Here is an 18,136-nt window from a genome sequence, read left to right as displayed (position 1 = left end):
AGAACTGTTCTGGAGCTTAGTAACGAGTGTCAGATTAAGAAAGCCTGTCTGCAAGTTTTCTATTCTCCTGTACTTCCACCAAACATGAATAAGTCACTCACTTTTTTTCATTTTCTGGCACATCTATTTGATTCAGCATTGTTTTATCATTTTAAAATGAGCTAAGATAGAATTTCAGAATCACTGAAGCTCTGATAAAATCACCCCTTCATTATCGTTGATAGCAGTCAGCAAATTATGACCCATGTCTAACCTTGTATGTGCAGAATTTGTCCCCCACAGATTTCTTTGCTTCCCCGCAGAAAAATGACTTCGATGGGAAAGCAAAGAGAAGCCACAAGAGCAGTCATTTGACCCTCTTCAGCAGTATGTTTTGGGGGCCCATGGTAGTCAGCAGAGAGGCAAATCACTGTGGGGCAGGAGGCGGAACTAGAGAAGACCCAGCTGATGGTTCCTACCCTGCACTGGGTTCAGCTGCTAGTCCTGGCTGACCAAAGACCCACCCCCCAATTTCTACCCCAGCTGAACGAAGCTTTGCAAACTTCCCTCTCCTCCCCCCTTCCCCTGCTTCTTACACCCGTCGCTCCTCAGCTGCAGGGGGAGGGATCCCTATAGTGGAGCTGCTCCCCCATCTGCCCAACCCCTCTGCATCCAGATCCCCTCATACCCAGACCCTCCCACTGAGCCTCACCTCCCACACTCAAACACGCCCTCTTTCCGATAAGTGCCACTCCCCATGTACCTGGACCACCCCGATGAGCCCCACTGGGCCCCAACCAGCTGCATCTGGACTCTCCACTGACACCCCACACCCATACCCCCCTGCCAAGTTCTCTCTCCCACATCCAACCCCTGCCACTGAGCTCCAACCACTTTCACCTGGACCCCCCTGAGAGTCCCATTACTGATGCATCCAGAACTCCCCAACAAGCACCTGTGCACCCAGATCCCCCCACTGAGCCCTCGCAACCAGATTGCCCCACAGAGAAGCCTCTTAAGCCACGCCTGGACCCCACACTAAGCCCCTCCACACTTGGATCCTGCTTGCTGAGCCTGCCTGCCCACACATGGTGCACCTGTCATGGAGGGGCTAGGCCCTGGTGTGTTTCTGGGGCAGACTCTGTCCTTGCGCTGTGTCAGGGTTGGTTGCAGCCTCACCACTGAGCCCATGTCTCGGGAGGAGCTACACAGTGATCTCCCGCCTTTGTGCAGTCAGTGGCTTGTGCTCCCCACTGCCATGCTGGAACCTCCACATTTATTTGTCAAATAAAATTCGCAGAATTTTAAAATAGTGTGCAGAATTTTTTTTTTTTTTTTTGGGGGACAGAATGCTCTCAGGAGTACTGTATGTATAAATGCCAATTAGTGTTCTCCAAATTCTGAAAACTAGATTGTTGCAAGCACGTTGGTTGTAATAGGGACTATCATTCTTTTATGTTCTATGTATATTGAGATTATACTATTGAATAATTTATCCCATAACTGTGCTCTAGAAGCTAAGTTTTAACAAGAAAAAAGTTAAAGGAATGCCCACTTAATCATGCTACTAAACATTTTGTTACAAATAACATTAATATAACTAATGGAAAGAGGGAAATGGTCTTTATTCCTGTTTTGTACTTTTGATAGCACTTCCTGTGCACTCAGTTTCACTGTTTCCTCTCTTGTTGGGGAGTGCCTCTGTGGCCAGGGCTGGCAGTACTGCCAAGTGACAGATGTCCAGGACCGCTTTGCCTAGCTGCTACGGTTCGTGGGAGTGTGTCCCAGCAGTCAGAGTCAAGGGCCACTCTGCCTAGCGGCTACAGTCCCCAGAATGGGGCTAGGAAACCCAGGTCTACCCTACTCCACTGGGTTCTGACCCAGGGCCCTTCAAAGCAGTAGGACATATACATGGCCTAAGATCTATTACCCTTACTCACAGTCCGTGGATCACTTCTTACCTGTTTCCTGTACCTCCGTTGATGTCACAGTTCGGTCTTCCTACCTTTCTCCCAGGTTGATCTCTAGAGCTCCTTCCCCTGGTGACAGCAAATTGTTGCCCTCTGCTCCCACAGTTCATGGGTTTCCAGAAGCTTGGCTAGATAGATTCAGTCCCAGCAGCTTCTTGGCAGGAGGCTGCTGCACCCAACTGCTCTTCTCCTCACTCAGCCCAGACTGAGCTGAACTGCTCCCTTTTGAATGCTCCTGCCACTGGGAGCATGCCAAGCAGAGATGAGGGAGTGTCTAGAGCAGTTCCTTAACCTTCGCCTCACCAGTGCGGGATTGTGACAGATTGTGCATTATCTCCTCGTGTGAATCTTTCTCACAACACAGAAGAATTTTCAAATAGGTAAATCTGATTGTAAAACTAGAAAAACTAGTGAAAAACTAGGGACTCCTCCTTCACAAATGTAAAACCCTGCTGGGCTTTTGATACTTCAGAGGGGATGCAGAGCTTTCTTCCCCCTCCTTTTTTGGCCAAGCAACCACCTGAATGCCAAAAACTTAACCTAGCTATCACACTTTCATGGGTGTCAAGCTTCACTTGCTCCGATTCAGCTGTTAGAGCCTCCAGATTTCCTGAGACAACTAATGCAATTCTTCATTGTAAATACAAAAATCAGCAATACACTGAAAAAAATAAAATTTGTGACCTTGTCCAATTAAACTTCATGTCAAAATAGAGATCGCCTGCACCCCACTACTGTTTGAATTGGACTAGGCGACGGACAATGCTGAATAATTTAAGTCTGTTAAGCCATATGGTCATTGGGCCTTGTCAGTGTCACTAATAGCCTGTAACAGTAGAGTTTAACATTATCAAGGGGCTGTGCAATCACTAATCTTTGCAGCATCTCTTGTGACTAAGGCATTGAGCCACTTTTTTTTACTGGTAGGAGGGAGAAGAGTTAGTAGAAATCTTATTCAAGGCCATCCAGTGAGTAGGCATCATTGGTCAGAAATTCCTAGTTCTGTTGATGTGCAGGAATAATAGGCTCTACCTCATACTGGAAGTTCGTGGCCTCTGTGGCTAGCAGGAGTAAAAGCATATTCTGTTCACTTAAGTGAGCAGATCTGACACAAATACATGCTTCTCTAAGGTAAGAGGTGTCCTATTTAGTTAGCTCCTTATCATACTAATCTCATTTAATGTTGCGTAGTGGAGTGGGGGAAACAAAAAGGGATAAACAGAAATGGGAAAAGGGGACACAGGGCTGATGAAAATAAAGTGAAGACCTGTCTGAAATCTTGGAGGGTGGGCAATGCCCAAACAAAGAGAAGGGAATGGGGATAAATCTCCTTCCTATCCCCCACTAAAAACTCACTGAAAAGAATTGACATTTGAAATTTCCCTTCTCGCCTTCCCCGCAGTGCACTGTGTTTCTCTCACAAATGAATTGAAATCTTGTTCTTGGATAATTTCATAACCAGGTCATCCTCTTTCTTGAGTGTTGTCGTTGACTTATGGTTGTGTCCTATTTTTTCACTCTATTTGGGTTTAGTGACATACAGTGTCATTTGTGGCTTATCAGGCAATGCTTAGTTCAGTGTGTATGGAGAGGAGGGTGGAAAACTAGTCTTTCTAAAAGGTAACTTTTGGTTAAACTTGAGCTATTTAACTTTAACTTCTGGTTAAACATGCAGCTATTACTGGATGAAATTCTATGGTCTGTGTTATGCAGATCTGCCTAGATGATTCAAGTGGTTCCTTCTGGCCTTAAAATATATTATCTAATTTCAAAATGTTTTTCTGAGGGGAAGAATTTTTCTTAGCTAATATGTGAACCTATTTTTCTAAGCTATATTATGCAGAACGTCCAAAAAGGTGAAACTTTTGTAAATTGAGATAATAAAAATACAAAAACGAGAACAGATAATGAAAGGCCTATATGAACCCGGAAACTTGAGAAAACAGGCAATCATATTTTTGGTTCTTGTATCCATTTCACTGGTTGACTTTGCTCTATATTTGGTGTTTGAATTGCATTTATAATAGAGCCATTCAATTCCTACTCATACTGCTGTACTTTGAAATGTCCACATTATTAACTCCTGTATCTGGAGAATTTTAACACAAGGGGAAAAAATGTCTCTGTCAAGTCCTCAGGAAAAAGGCTTGTAATGTTATAGATATAGGCTCAATTGTGGTGGTAGCAAGTGTCATTCTCTCTAAGATGCAGTAGAAAAGAAAAAATACTTAACTATTATAATCAGTGTACTCTTGTTGTTTTCTAGGTTTCATTAAATGGTACCCAGTTTACAGACGGTTCAGTTGGATCAGAGTTCACAGGTGTTTCTCAGGTAGGTACAATCAAGTTTGTTTTGTCAATTGTCATTGAACGATTTATTTATGGAAGAAGTACTGAAGTGCAAAAATGAGGCAGACCCCTCATTACAGCGTTTAAGCCAAAAATATAGGTTTTAGGGCTTGACTCTGTTCACTGAAGTCCCTGGTAGCCCTGGTCTACCCTAAAAAGTTATACTGACCAAGCTCCCATTGTAGACAGTGCTATGTCGAGGGGAGGGTTCTCCTTCAACATAGCTATCCCCTCTTGGGGAGATGGAGTACCTATGTCAACAGGAGAACCTTTCCTGTTAGCATAGGTAGCGTCTTCACCAAGCACTACAGCAGTGCAGCTGCACTAGTGCAGCACTGTAAGAATAGAGTACCTTGATACTTTAGTATTTGATTCAGCATTACAAACCCTAACAGAGTTTTTCTTTTCATGAAACAATGTTTAAAAATTCCTGGAAGATTTATATCCCAAATAGCAATGTGCCTATGAAACTCACTAAATGGTTTTGTTGTGCAAGCTAACAAAGTGCAAAAATGACAGCATGAATGGTGAAAAGTAAACTAGATTTTAAAACAATTATTGAGCTAATAATCTTTGAGGTGGAAATGTGGATAGGGAAAACTTTAAATTATTATCTCTATGTTAGCATCATGTTAATTTTGTTCTGAAGACAAAAAGAAAAAATTCTGCTTGGAAACAAATTTAAATAGATTAATAAATATTCCATTTAAGTAATGCTGACATTTCTGTTCTTCCAAATTTGTTAACGAATAAAATTATAAGCAAACTTCTGCGGACATCGGATACTCTTCCTAATTGAAAGCTACGGCAGGTTTTGAAATTTGATTAGCAAAGTGCAAACTTCTTCCCCCAAGTGTACACTTTTTACCGAGAAAATGTGAAACGTACATATGTATGGATCTAGATTAAAGTTCATGTAATTGAAAAAGAGCTCAACTGTTATTGTGGATGCTTTCACATACAAGTATGCATGCACTCTCCACCTTTGGGCTGCGAGAAAGCATGAGAGATTTCATCCTCATGTTTCTGAGAAAGTTGCAAAGATATGAAAGTAGGGGTTTAGAATTGATTGATTTGCTTCAAGGTATGTTTGAGACTAGTTGCAATTTTACTGTGGCAGAGGTAACAGGAAGTTGGCATCTCGGATTGCCCATAGTCAAGATGGTAAATGTTAATTTTGTTAGAATACAAAATAGTTTAGAAACTATCACTGTGTATAAGTCGCCCCACCTCTCTTTCTGAATATCAAGTGATGTTTTTCATTTTATGAACCAAACATTTGTAGTTCAACCTTTAAAACTGTGCTGTAAATATAAAAAACAAAGGGAATCTTCTAGATGGCCAGCCTTTGAAATTATTCCTGCTGTTTGTTGTGGTGGTTCTCCTTTAAATAATACTGACTAGTTTTTATTTTTCCTTGTACTACAATGCAACAATCTAGACTGAATCTACAAATCCTTGTATAGGAAGACTGGAGGTCAGCTTCCCTGACCTTAACCTGTTTAAAAGGTTGAAGATCAGGATGTGTTGATACATATCTCTTCATTATTGTTTGAGATCTTTACACTTCTGTCTTCCTTTTTGGGAACAAGAAGCCCTGCTGATGCTGTCCATAAGGATCTACTGGTAAATAGCTCTACACAGATCCTCATGGCAGCAGCAGGGAGACAGCCTGACTTCTGAAAAAAAATAATCTTTAACAAGGAGAACTGCAGGGCCAAGGAAATGAGCAGCCAGGCCATCTGCTGCAAGCTTTTCAGACTGGTTTCAAGTATCCGCAAAACCCAACTGTTGCATGAAGGGGTGGGTCCAGGAACAGCCCTCCTAGAAAGAGTGACTGACTGACTTTGCTGCTTTTGAAATCTGTTGTTTGATTGGGAAGAGCCAATGAAGGGACAAGCCAAGCCAAGCCTCGCCCATAAGGATACACAAAGGGGGCCTCTTCACTCTCAAAAGTCCCTCCAATGGGAGTTTGCATGAGACAATGCTTTTCTCCTTTTTCCCCTAATGCAAATTACTATGGCAGGAAATGGTGAGGTGTCTGCAGCTTGCAGGTAGGATCAGGAGGAGGCAGGTGACCTTGTAGACAGTTTCACAGGTAATGAAAAAAGCTGGCTAAACACCTTAGGATAGTGGTGGGCAACCTGTGGGCCACATGTGGCCAATCAGGGTAATCTGATGGCAGGCCACGGGACATTTTGCTGACATTGACTGTCTGCAGGCATGGCCCCCTGCAGCTCCCAGTGGCCTCAGTTTGCTGTTCCTGCAATCAGATTACCCTGATGGGCCACATGCAGGCCGCAGGTTGCCCACCACTGCCTTAGGACCTTCCACTTCCTGGAGAAAGTTTGTGGGTAGGTGGAGAGGATTGATGGAACAAGATGACTATCTGAAATCACTGTGTTCTTTTGAAGGTTTGGGCTTGTTAATTCTTCCCTCACACCCACCTTCCAGAATGGCTATAGGAAGCTTTTGATGCTAGTCTCAGCTCTGTGAATCTTCTGTTCCTGGCATTTGGACTGCCTGATGCTGCAGTGAGGAAAATACAGGCAGATTCTCTTCAGATGGCAGCATTAGGGGGGTGGAGGTTGTTGCTGCAGTGAGGAAGAGAGTAGGGTTAGTGGGACACAAATAAGATTGGTCTACATCTTGATATGATCCTCCTTGTTGTGCCAAAGTGAATGTCAGAGATCGAGCTGTACTCTAGTGTTGCGAACTTTCAATGTTTCCAAAACAGTACTGGCTATTTGTTAATGCTGAAGTATTGTATTTGTGGATTTTTTTTTTAAATACAAACACCTGAGGGCATTGAGAATCCCTAGTGCTTCCATGCTTTGAAATTTGGTAGGGGATGGCTTTTATGTCAGAGATGTGCCCCTTGATCTTCTCTGGAAACACCACCCAAATCTCATTCAGTTATAAGCTTTTGAAAAATCTGAAATTGCACAAGCTCAGTAGTGACTTGTTATAGTTTGGCAGCTAAATTCTTTGAAGGTTTTATCTGCACCAAACCAGGGCTGCAGGGGATGAGCAATTGTTACTCTCAGTGCTGCAGGCCGCTGTGGTGCCAGGAACTAGAACTGAAAGAAGGGAATGTCTCTCTCCAGTACTATGGGTGCCAGAGAGAGTAGGTTTAGCCAAGCAGTTTTGGGGGAGATGGAGACTGGAAGCAGTGTGCCTGGGACTGATTATGAAGACTGGGAGGCAGACAGAAACCCGCTGCTAGGGAGAGACTAAGATCGGACAGATAGCCAGGGAGGGGAGACTGGGTCTGGCTGGGCAAAAAGTGGGGGAAGAGGAAGATAGACTGGGAGCTTAGGATGGGGGTGGTGCAGGGAAATGGGAGCAAGTGGGAAAATGGCAGTTGGATGAGGAGACTGGGACTGGGTGCTGGGGAGAATGGATGACTGAGAGTCAGTGGGGTAGGAAAGGAAGACGAGCACTGACTTGATGGGCAGAAGGAGTCAGGCTTGTGAGGAAACGAGCCTGAAGGGGGTGTAACCCCTAGAGAACAGTCCCTTCCGTAATCTTGACTGGAACCCAAGATTCCTGAGTGTCCCTATTCCTCCACTGTCATGAGTTCTCATTGCAAGGCTGTGGCCAAAAGGGCTAATGTGATCCTTGGATGCATAAACTGGAATGTTGAGTGGGAGTAGAGACTTTTTACCTCTGTATTTGGCATTGGTGTGCCTGCTGCTAAAATAGTGTGTCCAGTTCTGGTGTCCACAATCCAAAAAAGGATGTTGACTAATTGGAGAGGATTCAGAGAAGAACCATGAGAATGATTAAAGGTTTAGAAAACATGCCTTATAGTGACAGACTCTAGGAATTCAATCTATTTAGTTTTATAGAGAGCAAGTTAAGGAATGACTTGATCACAGTCTGAGTATCTAGATGGGGAACAAATACTAAGCTCTTTAATCTAGCAGAGACAGGTATAATAAGGTCTAATGGCTGGAAGTTTAAGCTCAACAAATTCAAAATTGAAATAAGGCACACATTTTGAACAGTGAGGGTAACTAATCATAGAACGATTTTTGCCAGGGGTCCTAGTGGATTCTCCATCACTTTTTTTTTTTAAGATCAAGATTGGATGTTTTTCTAGGAATTTATTTTAGGAAGGTTCTATGGCCTGTGTTGTGTAGGAGGTCAGATTAGATTATCACAATGGCCCCTTCTGATCTTGGAATCTATGACCAGATAGGTAAGAGAATTGATGCTTGACTCTATAGTCTGCAGCTGTGAACAATCTGTGCTCAATTTATTGGGCCTTTCTGATACTGACCCATTATATACACCATTTTTGGATAGTGCACAGTAGGCATTTTATTGCTGGAAACTTGTTCCTTTTTACACCCACTGTCCAGAGGAGGGTCTGGAGGAAAGGAGTAGCTTTAAAATGCTAAGCTGACTTCATTCCAAAGCAGTTTGGGGCCCTCTTGGAAGCCACTTCAGATTTGCAAAAGCTAAATCCAGTCTTTATAGCCAAGTTACATAAGTGTTTTTGGGCCACAACTGATGCTAAAAGAGCAGCTGGGCCTGTAGCAGACAGAAGGGAAGGAAGTCTAAGGAGCCAATATATTTTCCTAATTTCTTTCCCTTTAATACAAAAAACAACAATAAACATTGAAAATAGTGAAAGGAGTTCAATTTTTCCCTACTATTTTAACTTCTACTTTGAATCATTTAATAGTAGAAAGCTATAGTGCATTCCTCCAAAAGTAAATTTTTATTTAAATGAAATGTGTAATTATGGAACCTTATTCATAATAGCAATAAGACCTTCCAGGATCTATGTTAACAGGATATTCAGCATTGGGGTTTCAATGCACCCAAAACATGCATCAAGTATTAACACAGACTTTGTTGCTCCTACTGAATACTTTGTAGAATAAGAAATGTAAAGATGACTTTTTTTTGTCTGTTAAGCATGGAAATAACCAGTTATGTGTCTATTCAAATGTTTGTTTGTAGACTCCATTTACTTTTGGCTTGGGTCAAAGGGCACCATATACAACAGGCGAGCATTGTCTTCTTTGTAGAAGTGAACGGAAAGACACCTTGCTTTCAGAGAGCGGGATTAAAAATTCTAGCAAAACAGCACTTTCTACATCTCCAAAAGCAAATAGTATGCTGCATCTTCCACTGTGGGTGTGTCCAGATTGTCGACGAACAGTCGAGAAGGAGGAGAGGCATGCCACTCTAGAGCAATCTCTTGTGGTAAGTTTCAGTGTATGAGTTGACTAAATTGAGATGATACCATGATGGGCGAGACGCTTGCTTTTTTTTTAACCCATGTAATGTATTCATTTGCCTGGAAGTTTTGTTCTAGAAGTGAAACTGAATGTGTCACCTGGTTCCCTAGCTTTGAAAATGAGTCTCTTAAGAATGCTTTGCGCCATAAGATAGAATTCAGTCTTGGATCCTTTTACTTGATTTTTGTTAAGCCCTTTCAACTTTTCTTCTCCTACTCTTTGCCTTTTCCCTCAATTTTATTCTTTTTACCTTCTTCCATTCCTTTTTGTATGATCCTTTCCCCCACCTCTGACCTTGTTTTGTCCACTAATGCATGATCTTTGATTCTGTTTTGCCACCCATCTGTTCTTCAGGCTTCTCCTTTCTTTCTTCCTCTCGGGTTACTATTCTTTCCTTGCTACTTTTCTTCAGGTCTCTGTTTTTATCCATTCTGCTCACTTTAGAGAGGTTATTAAATATATGCCTCTTTGCATGGAATGCAGCCAACGAACACTTGTCTCAAATTAGTATACTAAATTTGTGGGTCTGCAGATGGCACAAGTTTGAATTCTTAAATTTTAACAACTTTTAGATTGAATTTTCGTTTTTTAAATGGTAGCTCATGTACACCAAGTAACACAGAAACAATGCATATATACCATGGAGAAAATTATATTAGGACAGACGTTTTCAATCTGTGGTCCCTGGATCCCCGACAGTCCACAGACTATCTAAGATTTCCAAAATGGGTCTGCACCTCCATTTGGCATATTTTTTAAGGGTCTGTAAATGAAAAGAGGCTGAAAAAGCATTCTGAGCAAAATTCTGCTAGATCATAGAATAGAGTTTTTATTAAAGTCCCATATTTTAGATTAGAATGGAATTCTGTAACACTTCCAACTAGCTTGATATTGAAGGACCAAGGGGCATCTATTGATAAATCAACAAGCCGGTTTTAGAACGGTGATCTGTTTTATACAAAAGGAATCTAATTCAGCTATAAAGTGAGTTTTAAGTTAATAAGCTAGACCTAAGCATATTTTATCCATATTAACCATAAACAATGTTTGATGTACTTCTCATCTCATTAGCCAACATTTAATGATGATTACCATAGACAGGCCATCTTCAGAGAGGAGGTAGCTTAATTCTAGGCCTCTCCTAAAAGTTGCAGAAAACAGTGGGTTCAAAGGACAGTCTTGGCCAAGTCACAAGGGCTAGGCATTTCTTCTAAATTCAGCTTGGAAAAAAATGAGGGAGAACAAACAGTGAACCGGACACCAGGAATACCAAATTTTGAAGAATGATAACAAAGAAGTTGAAAGCAATTGTATCACACTGCAGGTAAGTAAGGTGAAGTAAAAATATATAAGCCCCTAGATTTAGCAACCATTACACTTGTCATGCTGTCTGCAGTGGCTCATAACTGTCAGTGCCACCTTCAGGGTAAAAAGTCAAAAAGCTGGGGAGAAACCTCAAACTGGTTGAATTTTCTATAATTAGATGTTGTTACTGACTTGGTGACAAGTGTGTGAACTCCTAAAGCACTGCAACAGTTTTACCATGGAGTCATAGAGAATCCCCTTGGGCATTCCAGTCCATCTTGTAAGCTGGACTATGTGATAAATGGTCATGTTACACCCAAAATCCCAACAATATTCAGGTTACTTCCAGTCCCTAAGGACCAGTCACTTACTCCAAGTCAATTGTACTCAGACCTCAAACCAAAGACAATGCCAGTAGCCAATACTATAATAAACCAGCTAAAGATTTATTACAAAGAAAAGAAATGAGTTATTTGCAAGGTTAGAACAGGAAACACACATACAAATGAACAATGAGGAGTCCGATGGCACTTTAAAGATTAACAGATTTATTTGGGCATAAGCTTTCATGGGTAAAAAACCCACTTCTTCAGATGAGTGGAGTGAAAATTACAGATGCAGGCATAAATATACTGACACATGAAGAGAAGGGAGTTACCTTACAAGTGGAGAACCAGTGTTGACAAGGCTAATTCAGTCAGGATGGATGTGGTCCCCATTGATGAGGAGGTCTCAATACCAAGAGAGGGAAAATTGCTTTTGTAGTGAGCCAGCCACTCCCCAGTCCCTATTCGAGCCCAAATTAATGGTGTTAAATTTGCAAATGAATTTTAGCTCTGCAGTTTCTCTTTTGAAGTTGTTTCTGAAGTTTTTGTTGTTGAAGTATGGCTACTTTTAAATCGGTTACTAACTGTCCAGGTAGACCGAAGTGTTCTCCTACTGGCTTTTGTATGTTACCATTTCTGATGTCTGATTTGTGTCCATTCATTCTTCTACATAGAGACGTCTGGTTTGGCCAATGGACATGGCAGAGGGGCATTACTGGCACATGAAGGCATGTATCACATTTGTAGATGTGCAAGTGAATGAGCCCCGGATGGTGTGGCTGATTGGGTTGGGTCCTGTGATGGTGTCGCTAGAGTAGATATGGGGACAGAGTAGGCAATGGGGTTTGTTCCAGGAATTGGTTTCTGGGTTTGTGAGGTGTGTAATTGCTGGTGAGTATTTGCTTCAGGTTGGGGGACGGTCTGTAAGCGAGGATTGGCCTGCCTCCAAGGTCTGCGAGAGTGAGGGATTGTTTTCCAGGATGTGCTGGAGAGGTTTTAACTGGGGGCCGTAGGTGATGATCAGTGGTGTTCTGTTACTTTCTTTGTTGAGCCTGTCCTGTAGTAGGTGACTTCTGGGTACCCGTCTTGCTTTGTCAATCTGTTTGCTCACTTCCCTGGGTGGGTATTGTAGTTTTAAGAATGCTTGATAAAGATTTTGTAGGTGTTTGTCTCTGAGGGATTGGAGCAAATGTGGTTGTATCTTAGGGCTTGCCTGTAGACAATGGATCGTGTGATGTGTCCTGGATGGAAGCTGGAGACATGTAGGTAAGTATAGTGGTCAGTAGGTTTCTGGTAGAGTGTGGTGTTTGTGACCATCGCTTATTAGCACTGTAGTGTCGAGGAAGTGGATCTTTTGTGTGCACTGGTCCAGGCTGAGGTTGATGGTGGGATGGAAATTGTTGAAATCATGGTGGAATTCCTCAAGGGCTTCTTTTCCATGGGTCCAGATGATGAAGATGTCCTCAATGTAGCGCAAGTAGAAGATGGGTGCTAGGGGACGAGAGCTGTGGATACAGACTAACACGGCTACCCCTCTGGATACTTGAAACACAAATGAGTTAGTCTTAGATATAAAAGGTAATATAAGCTTCCATAATAAACAGCTCTATGCTTCCATTAGGGCTGACCCATGCCAAGCAGCATGGGGATCTCTTGTTTATGTTTAGGAATCTTTGCTCCTCAGAGTCTAGGCAGCATGAAGAGACCAGTTTCTCCTTGTCAGGATTTTTATGCCCCCCTCACCACAGAATCCAATCTGATGGGATGAGTTCATGTGTCGGTCCCTCTTTCCTGGAGGGAATCAGGAATACAATGACCAAGTCTCTGTCCACTGATTTTGCCTTCAGTGGGCCATTTTGTGTGCAGGGTGAATACTTTACCTTAATTAATTCTGCTTTTCCTGTTTGGTGAGTTACACAATTACAGAGATTTACAATGCAAACACTCAATATAACTTTGTACCATGGGATACAGATATTATAAATGGGATTAATATATGTAGCATTCTACAAGCATTCCATAAAGCATAAATACAAACACATTCTTATAATACTAATATCTATTTTAACTATACTCACCCCACACATAAGCCAGACTGGTTTCCAACTGCATTTATCAGTGTTCAGTGAGGCTCTGGGCCTTTGTGCCTGCCAGCATCACAGCATTGTTAAAAATGCATTTTAAAGGTAAGTGATTAAAGGAGCATCTCAGAGTTGTCTGAATTTAACTTGAATTGATTACTCTCTTTAATTGAGTTTTTCATCAAACAAACTGTAGAACGTGGCTAACAACTCCAGACTTAGGGTACATCTACAGTACAAAATTATTTCAAAATTATTCTATTCGAATTTTCGGAAGCTATTTTATACATTCGGTCTTCTGTGTCCCCATTAGAACACGTGAATTTGGTGGATTGCGTCCACAGTACCAAGGCTAGCATCGAATGCCTGAGCAGTGCACTGTGGGTGGCTATCGCACAGTTCCCGCTGTCCCTGCCACCCATTGGAATTCTGGGTTATGCTTCCAGTGCATGATGGGGCAAAAACATTCTCGTGGATGTTTCTGGGTGTGTGTCGTCAGAAAGCTACGGCAGACAATCATTTCGCACCTCTTTGGCGTGCAGACGCCATACTGCTTTCAGCAGACGGTGCACCGCTGCTCTCCTGCTATTATGAATCCACCTCTCATCTTCCTATGTAATCTCTATCTACTCTTTCTCTTCCCCATCCAACGCTTCCGCTGCCAACTCTGCTCAGCCATCGTGAACTGAGCAGCACAGCTTCCGCCACCAACTCTGCTCTCCCGCTATTGCCACACTTCCAAGCTTCTCCATGTTGTCTGTCCTGGGCTCCCACCTCTATGAAAGCCACAGAAGACAACCATTTTCATCCTTTGTTTGGCTACTGTGAACCAAACGGCACAGCTTCTGCTGCCACTGTGCTCTCCTACATTTTGCGCCCTTTTCCCAGGAATACCCATGCAGGCACCATAGCCATGGAGCCTGATCAGATCTTCACTGCAGTTTTGACAATTGGAAATACCTTGCGCGTTATCCAGCAGTATGTGCAGTACCTGCAAAACCGGGCGAGGAAGTGACGACAGCGCAATTACGGTAATGATGAGGACATGGACACAGACGGCACGGCATATGGCGATTGGGAGATCATGGTGGTGTTGGGCCAGGTTCGTGCCATGGAACGCTGATTCTGGGCCCAGGAAACAAGCACAAACTGGTGGGACTGCATAGTGTTGCAGGTTTGGGATGATTCCCAGTGGCTGAGAAACTTTCGTATGCGTAGGGCTATTTTCATGCAACTTTGACTTACTGTCCCCTGCCCTGAAGCACAAAGACACCAAAATGAGAGCAGCCCTCACAGTTGAGAAGCGAGTGGCGATAGCCGTGTGGAAGCTTGCAACACCCGACAGCTACTGGTCAGTCGGGAATCAGTTTGGAGTGGGGAAATCGACTGTTGGGGCTGCTGTGCTGCAAGTAGCCAACTCAGTCATTGGCCAGCTGCTATCAAGGGTAGTGACTTTGGGAAATATGCAGACCATTGTGGATGGCTTTAATGCACTGGGGTTCCATAACTGCGGCGGGGCGATAGATGGAACACACAGCTCTATCTTGACCCGGAACACCAGGGCTGCCAGTACATAAACCGCAGGGGTACTTTTCCATGGTGCTGCAAGCACTGGTGGATAGCAAGGGACATTTCACTGATATCAATGTGGGATGACCGGGAAAGGTGCATGACACTCGCATCTTCAGGAACTCTGGTCTGTTTGAACAGCTTCAGGAAGGGACTTAATTCCCAGACCAGAAAATTACTGTTCGGGATGTTGAAATGCCTATAGGTATCCTTGGAACCCAGCCTACCCCTTAATGCCATGGCTCATGAAGCCATACACAGGCACCCTGGACAGTAGTAAGGAACAGTTCAACTCTAGGCTGAGCAAGTGCAGAATGGTGGTAGAATGTGGCTTTGGGCGTTTGAAAACATGCTCGTGCAGTTTACTGACTCAGTTAGATCTCAGCACAACCAATATTGCAATTGTAATTGCTGCTTGTTGTGTGCTCCACAATATCTGTGAGAGTAAGGGGGAGACATTTATGGCGGGGTGGGAGGTTGAGGCAACTCTCCTGATGGCCAGCACAGCCAGACAACAGGGCTATTAGAGTGCAGCAGGGCCCGCTGCCCATCAGAGAAGCTTTGAAAGTTGTGTTTGTTTCTCTTAAAGTTACCCGCCCATATAAAAATACGGAAATAAAGTCACAATTGTTTAAAAAACGTTCTTTATTATTTGTTGCACAAAACATTGAGAGAAATAAGAAGCTAGACGGGGTGGGGGGTGGAGGAGGAGGGAAGGAGAAATCCAGAAACCAAATCAAAATTTACGATATGCCAGTTTTCTGCTACTTGTGCAATCCTCTGGGGTTGACAGTGTGGGTCCCCGTGGCCTCTCTTCCCCTCTCTCCCCGCACGTGTTCTTGGGTGTCTGGGAGAGGAGGCTATGGAACTTGGGGAGGAGGGAGGGCAGTTATTCAGGGGCTGCAGCAGCAGTCAGTGGTCTTGCTGCCTTTCCTGCATTAGATCCACCATACAGCAGAGCATGTCAGTTTGCTCCCCCATGAGCTTGACCATAGCATCCTGCCTGCTCTCATTGCGCACGTCCCTCATGTAACGCTTTACACGACTCCACAATTGTTTCCCTCCATGCATTCAACTGGGTCCTATCAGTGTGGGAGGACTGCATGAGCTTGGCAAACATGTCGTCCCGAGTTCATTTTTTCCGCCTTCTAATCTGGACCAGCCTCTGAGACAGAGTAGATAGGGGCTGCGCTGAAACATTTGCACCTGCTGCGGGAGGAGAAAAAGGGAAGGTAGTATTTTCAGATACATTTGTAGAGAACAAAGGGGACACTGTTTCTCAGTGAAACAGGCAATTCATAGTACACAGCACATGTTCTTTCTGTACAAGGTCACGTTTTGCCTCTTGCACTGAAGTGCCTGCCACTTTGGTGTGAGTAAGCCATCATATGTGGCCAGGCAACAGAATTCAGCTTGCAGGCAGCCTGAGGGCTCTCTGGGATGATCACTTCACACAACACCCTCCCCTCCCCCCCCACACGCACCCACCCACTGCGGGGCTCCGATGAGGCTCTGAGCAGGGATGAGCCCTTTTAAACTAAACGTGAACAGGACAGCGCGGCTGGGTTTCCCTCACACCGCGTGGCTTCAATCAAGCTCTCTCACTGGAAGTGCCTTCTCCAGGGTCATGGTCCAGGAGCCCGCATTGGGAGTGGGAGAGGTTATTGTTCTCCAGTGTTAAGAATAGTGTCTGTCTGGGGGGAAAACTGATTCCCCCACTTGCTGCCTGTGCACTGTCCTCTTTGTCCTCCAAAAACTCATCCTCCTCGCTCCGTGCTACTTCCCCCTTGCAGGTGTCCACGGACATTGGTGGGCTAGTGGTGTCGTCACCCCACATATTGCATGCAGCTCACAGTAGAAGCAGCATGTATGGGGCTGTGACCCAGAGTGCCCGTTCGCCTCCCTGGCTTTTTGGTACGCTTGCCTGAGCTCCTTGATTTTTGTACAATGCTGTTCTGTGTCCCTGGAGTAGCCTCTTTCCGTCATGGCACTGGAGACTTTAGTGTACGGATTTGTGTTCCTTTTTTTGGAACGTAGTTCTGCCATTCGTCTCCCCAACATGCAATGAGATCCAGTACCTTTCATTCGGACCGTGCTGGAGCTCGTCTGCAAATCCGGGACTGCATGATCTCTTGAGATGGGGGACTCTGCATGGTTGCCTGTGATGGTGGACTATGCTGATGGTGACCAAACAGGAAATTCAAAAGTTCCCGGGGCTTTTACTGCCTACCTGGCTAGTGCATCGGAGTTGAGAGTGTTGTCCAGAGCAATCACAAGGGAGCATTCTGGGATAGCTCCCGGAGGCAAATATTGTCGAATTGCATCCACAGTACCTGTAACCCAGAACTGCGATCTCAATTTCAGCGCTACTCCACTTGCTGAGGTGGAGTACAGAAATTGGAGTAAAGAGCCCTTTAAATCAGAAAAAGTGGTTTGGCCATTTGGACGGAACCAGTTTTATTTTGAAGTAACTCGGCTAATTCCAAAATAACCACGTACTGTAGACCAGGCCTTAGATATATCAGTCAGCGTGGGCTGGAATGACCTCTTACAGCAGCTCTATGGTCACAAGGCTACTAACTGTTATTACCAAGCACCTGAAAACAGCATCTTTCCAGCAGCACTGTCTGTAGAGTAACATCTAGTTATTGGAAATGGCAAGATTTTATGCATTTAGCTAGGATAGGTTATCAAACTATAGAAAATGAGCCACAAGCTGTCAAATCCAAACCATAGATTAAATAGGTTACATGATTAATTCCAAAACACATTCTAATTAAATTTCTATCTAGCACTTTACATAAAAACATAAGAGCGGCCATACTGGGTCAGACCAAAGGTCCATCTAGCCCAGTATCCTATCTTCCAATAGTGGCCAGATGCTCCAGAGGGAATGAACAGTACAGGTAATTGTCAAGTGATCCATGCCCTGTCGCCCATTCCCAGCTTGTGGCAAACAGTCTAGGGACATTATCCCTGCCCATCCTGTCTAATAGCCATTGATAGACCTATCCTCCATGAATTTATCTAGTTGTTTTTTGAACCCTGTTCTAGTCTTGGCCTTCACAACATTCTCTGGCAAGGAGTTCCACAGTTTGACTGTGCATTGTGTGGAAAAAATATTTCCTTTTGTTTAAAACCTGATGCCTATTAATTTCATTTAGTGGCCCCTAGTCCTTGTGTAATGAGAGAGTAAATAACACTTATTTAACCAGTCATGATTTTATAGACGTCTGTCATATCCCCCCTTAGTCATCTCTTTTCCCAGCTGAAAAGTTAGTTTTATTAAGCTCTCCTCATAT

At 43.7% G+C, this 18,136-nt stretch overlaps 1 protein-coding gene across 3 annotated transcripts in view; it reads left to right on the top strand.

Moving 5' to 3' along the window:
* The window catches only part of FAM193A (family with sequence similarity 193 member A), a 96,935-nt gene that overhangs the window by 29,753 nt on the left and 49,046 nt on the right, over nucleotides 1-18,136 (top strand). For 2 of the 3 annotated variants that reach the window (XM_038399439.2, XM_038399438.2), the window contains exons 2-3: nucleotides 4,216-4,281; nucleotides 9,273-9,518. In XM_038399439.2, the coding sequence (XP_038255367.1) occupies nucleotides 4,216-4,281; nucleotides 9,273-9,518 (312 nt within the window). The remainder of the gene's footprint in view (nucleotides 1-4,215; nucleotides 4,282-9,272; nucleotides 9,519-18,136) is intronic. The other variant, XM_038399441.2, reaches the window with a different exon arrangement.

Source organism: Dermochelys coriacea, chromosome 4 (genome assembly GCF_009764565.3).
Source record: "Dermochelys coriacea isolate rDerCor1 chromosome 4, rDerCor1.pri.v4, whole genome shotgun sequence".
In the NCBI taxonomy this organism is placed as follows: Eukaryota; Metazoa; Chordata; order Testudines; family Dermochelyidae; genus Dermochelys; species Dermochelys coriacea.
This window is presented reverse-complemented; position numbering and strand designations above follow the sequence as displayed.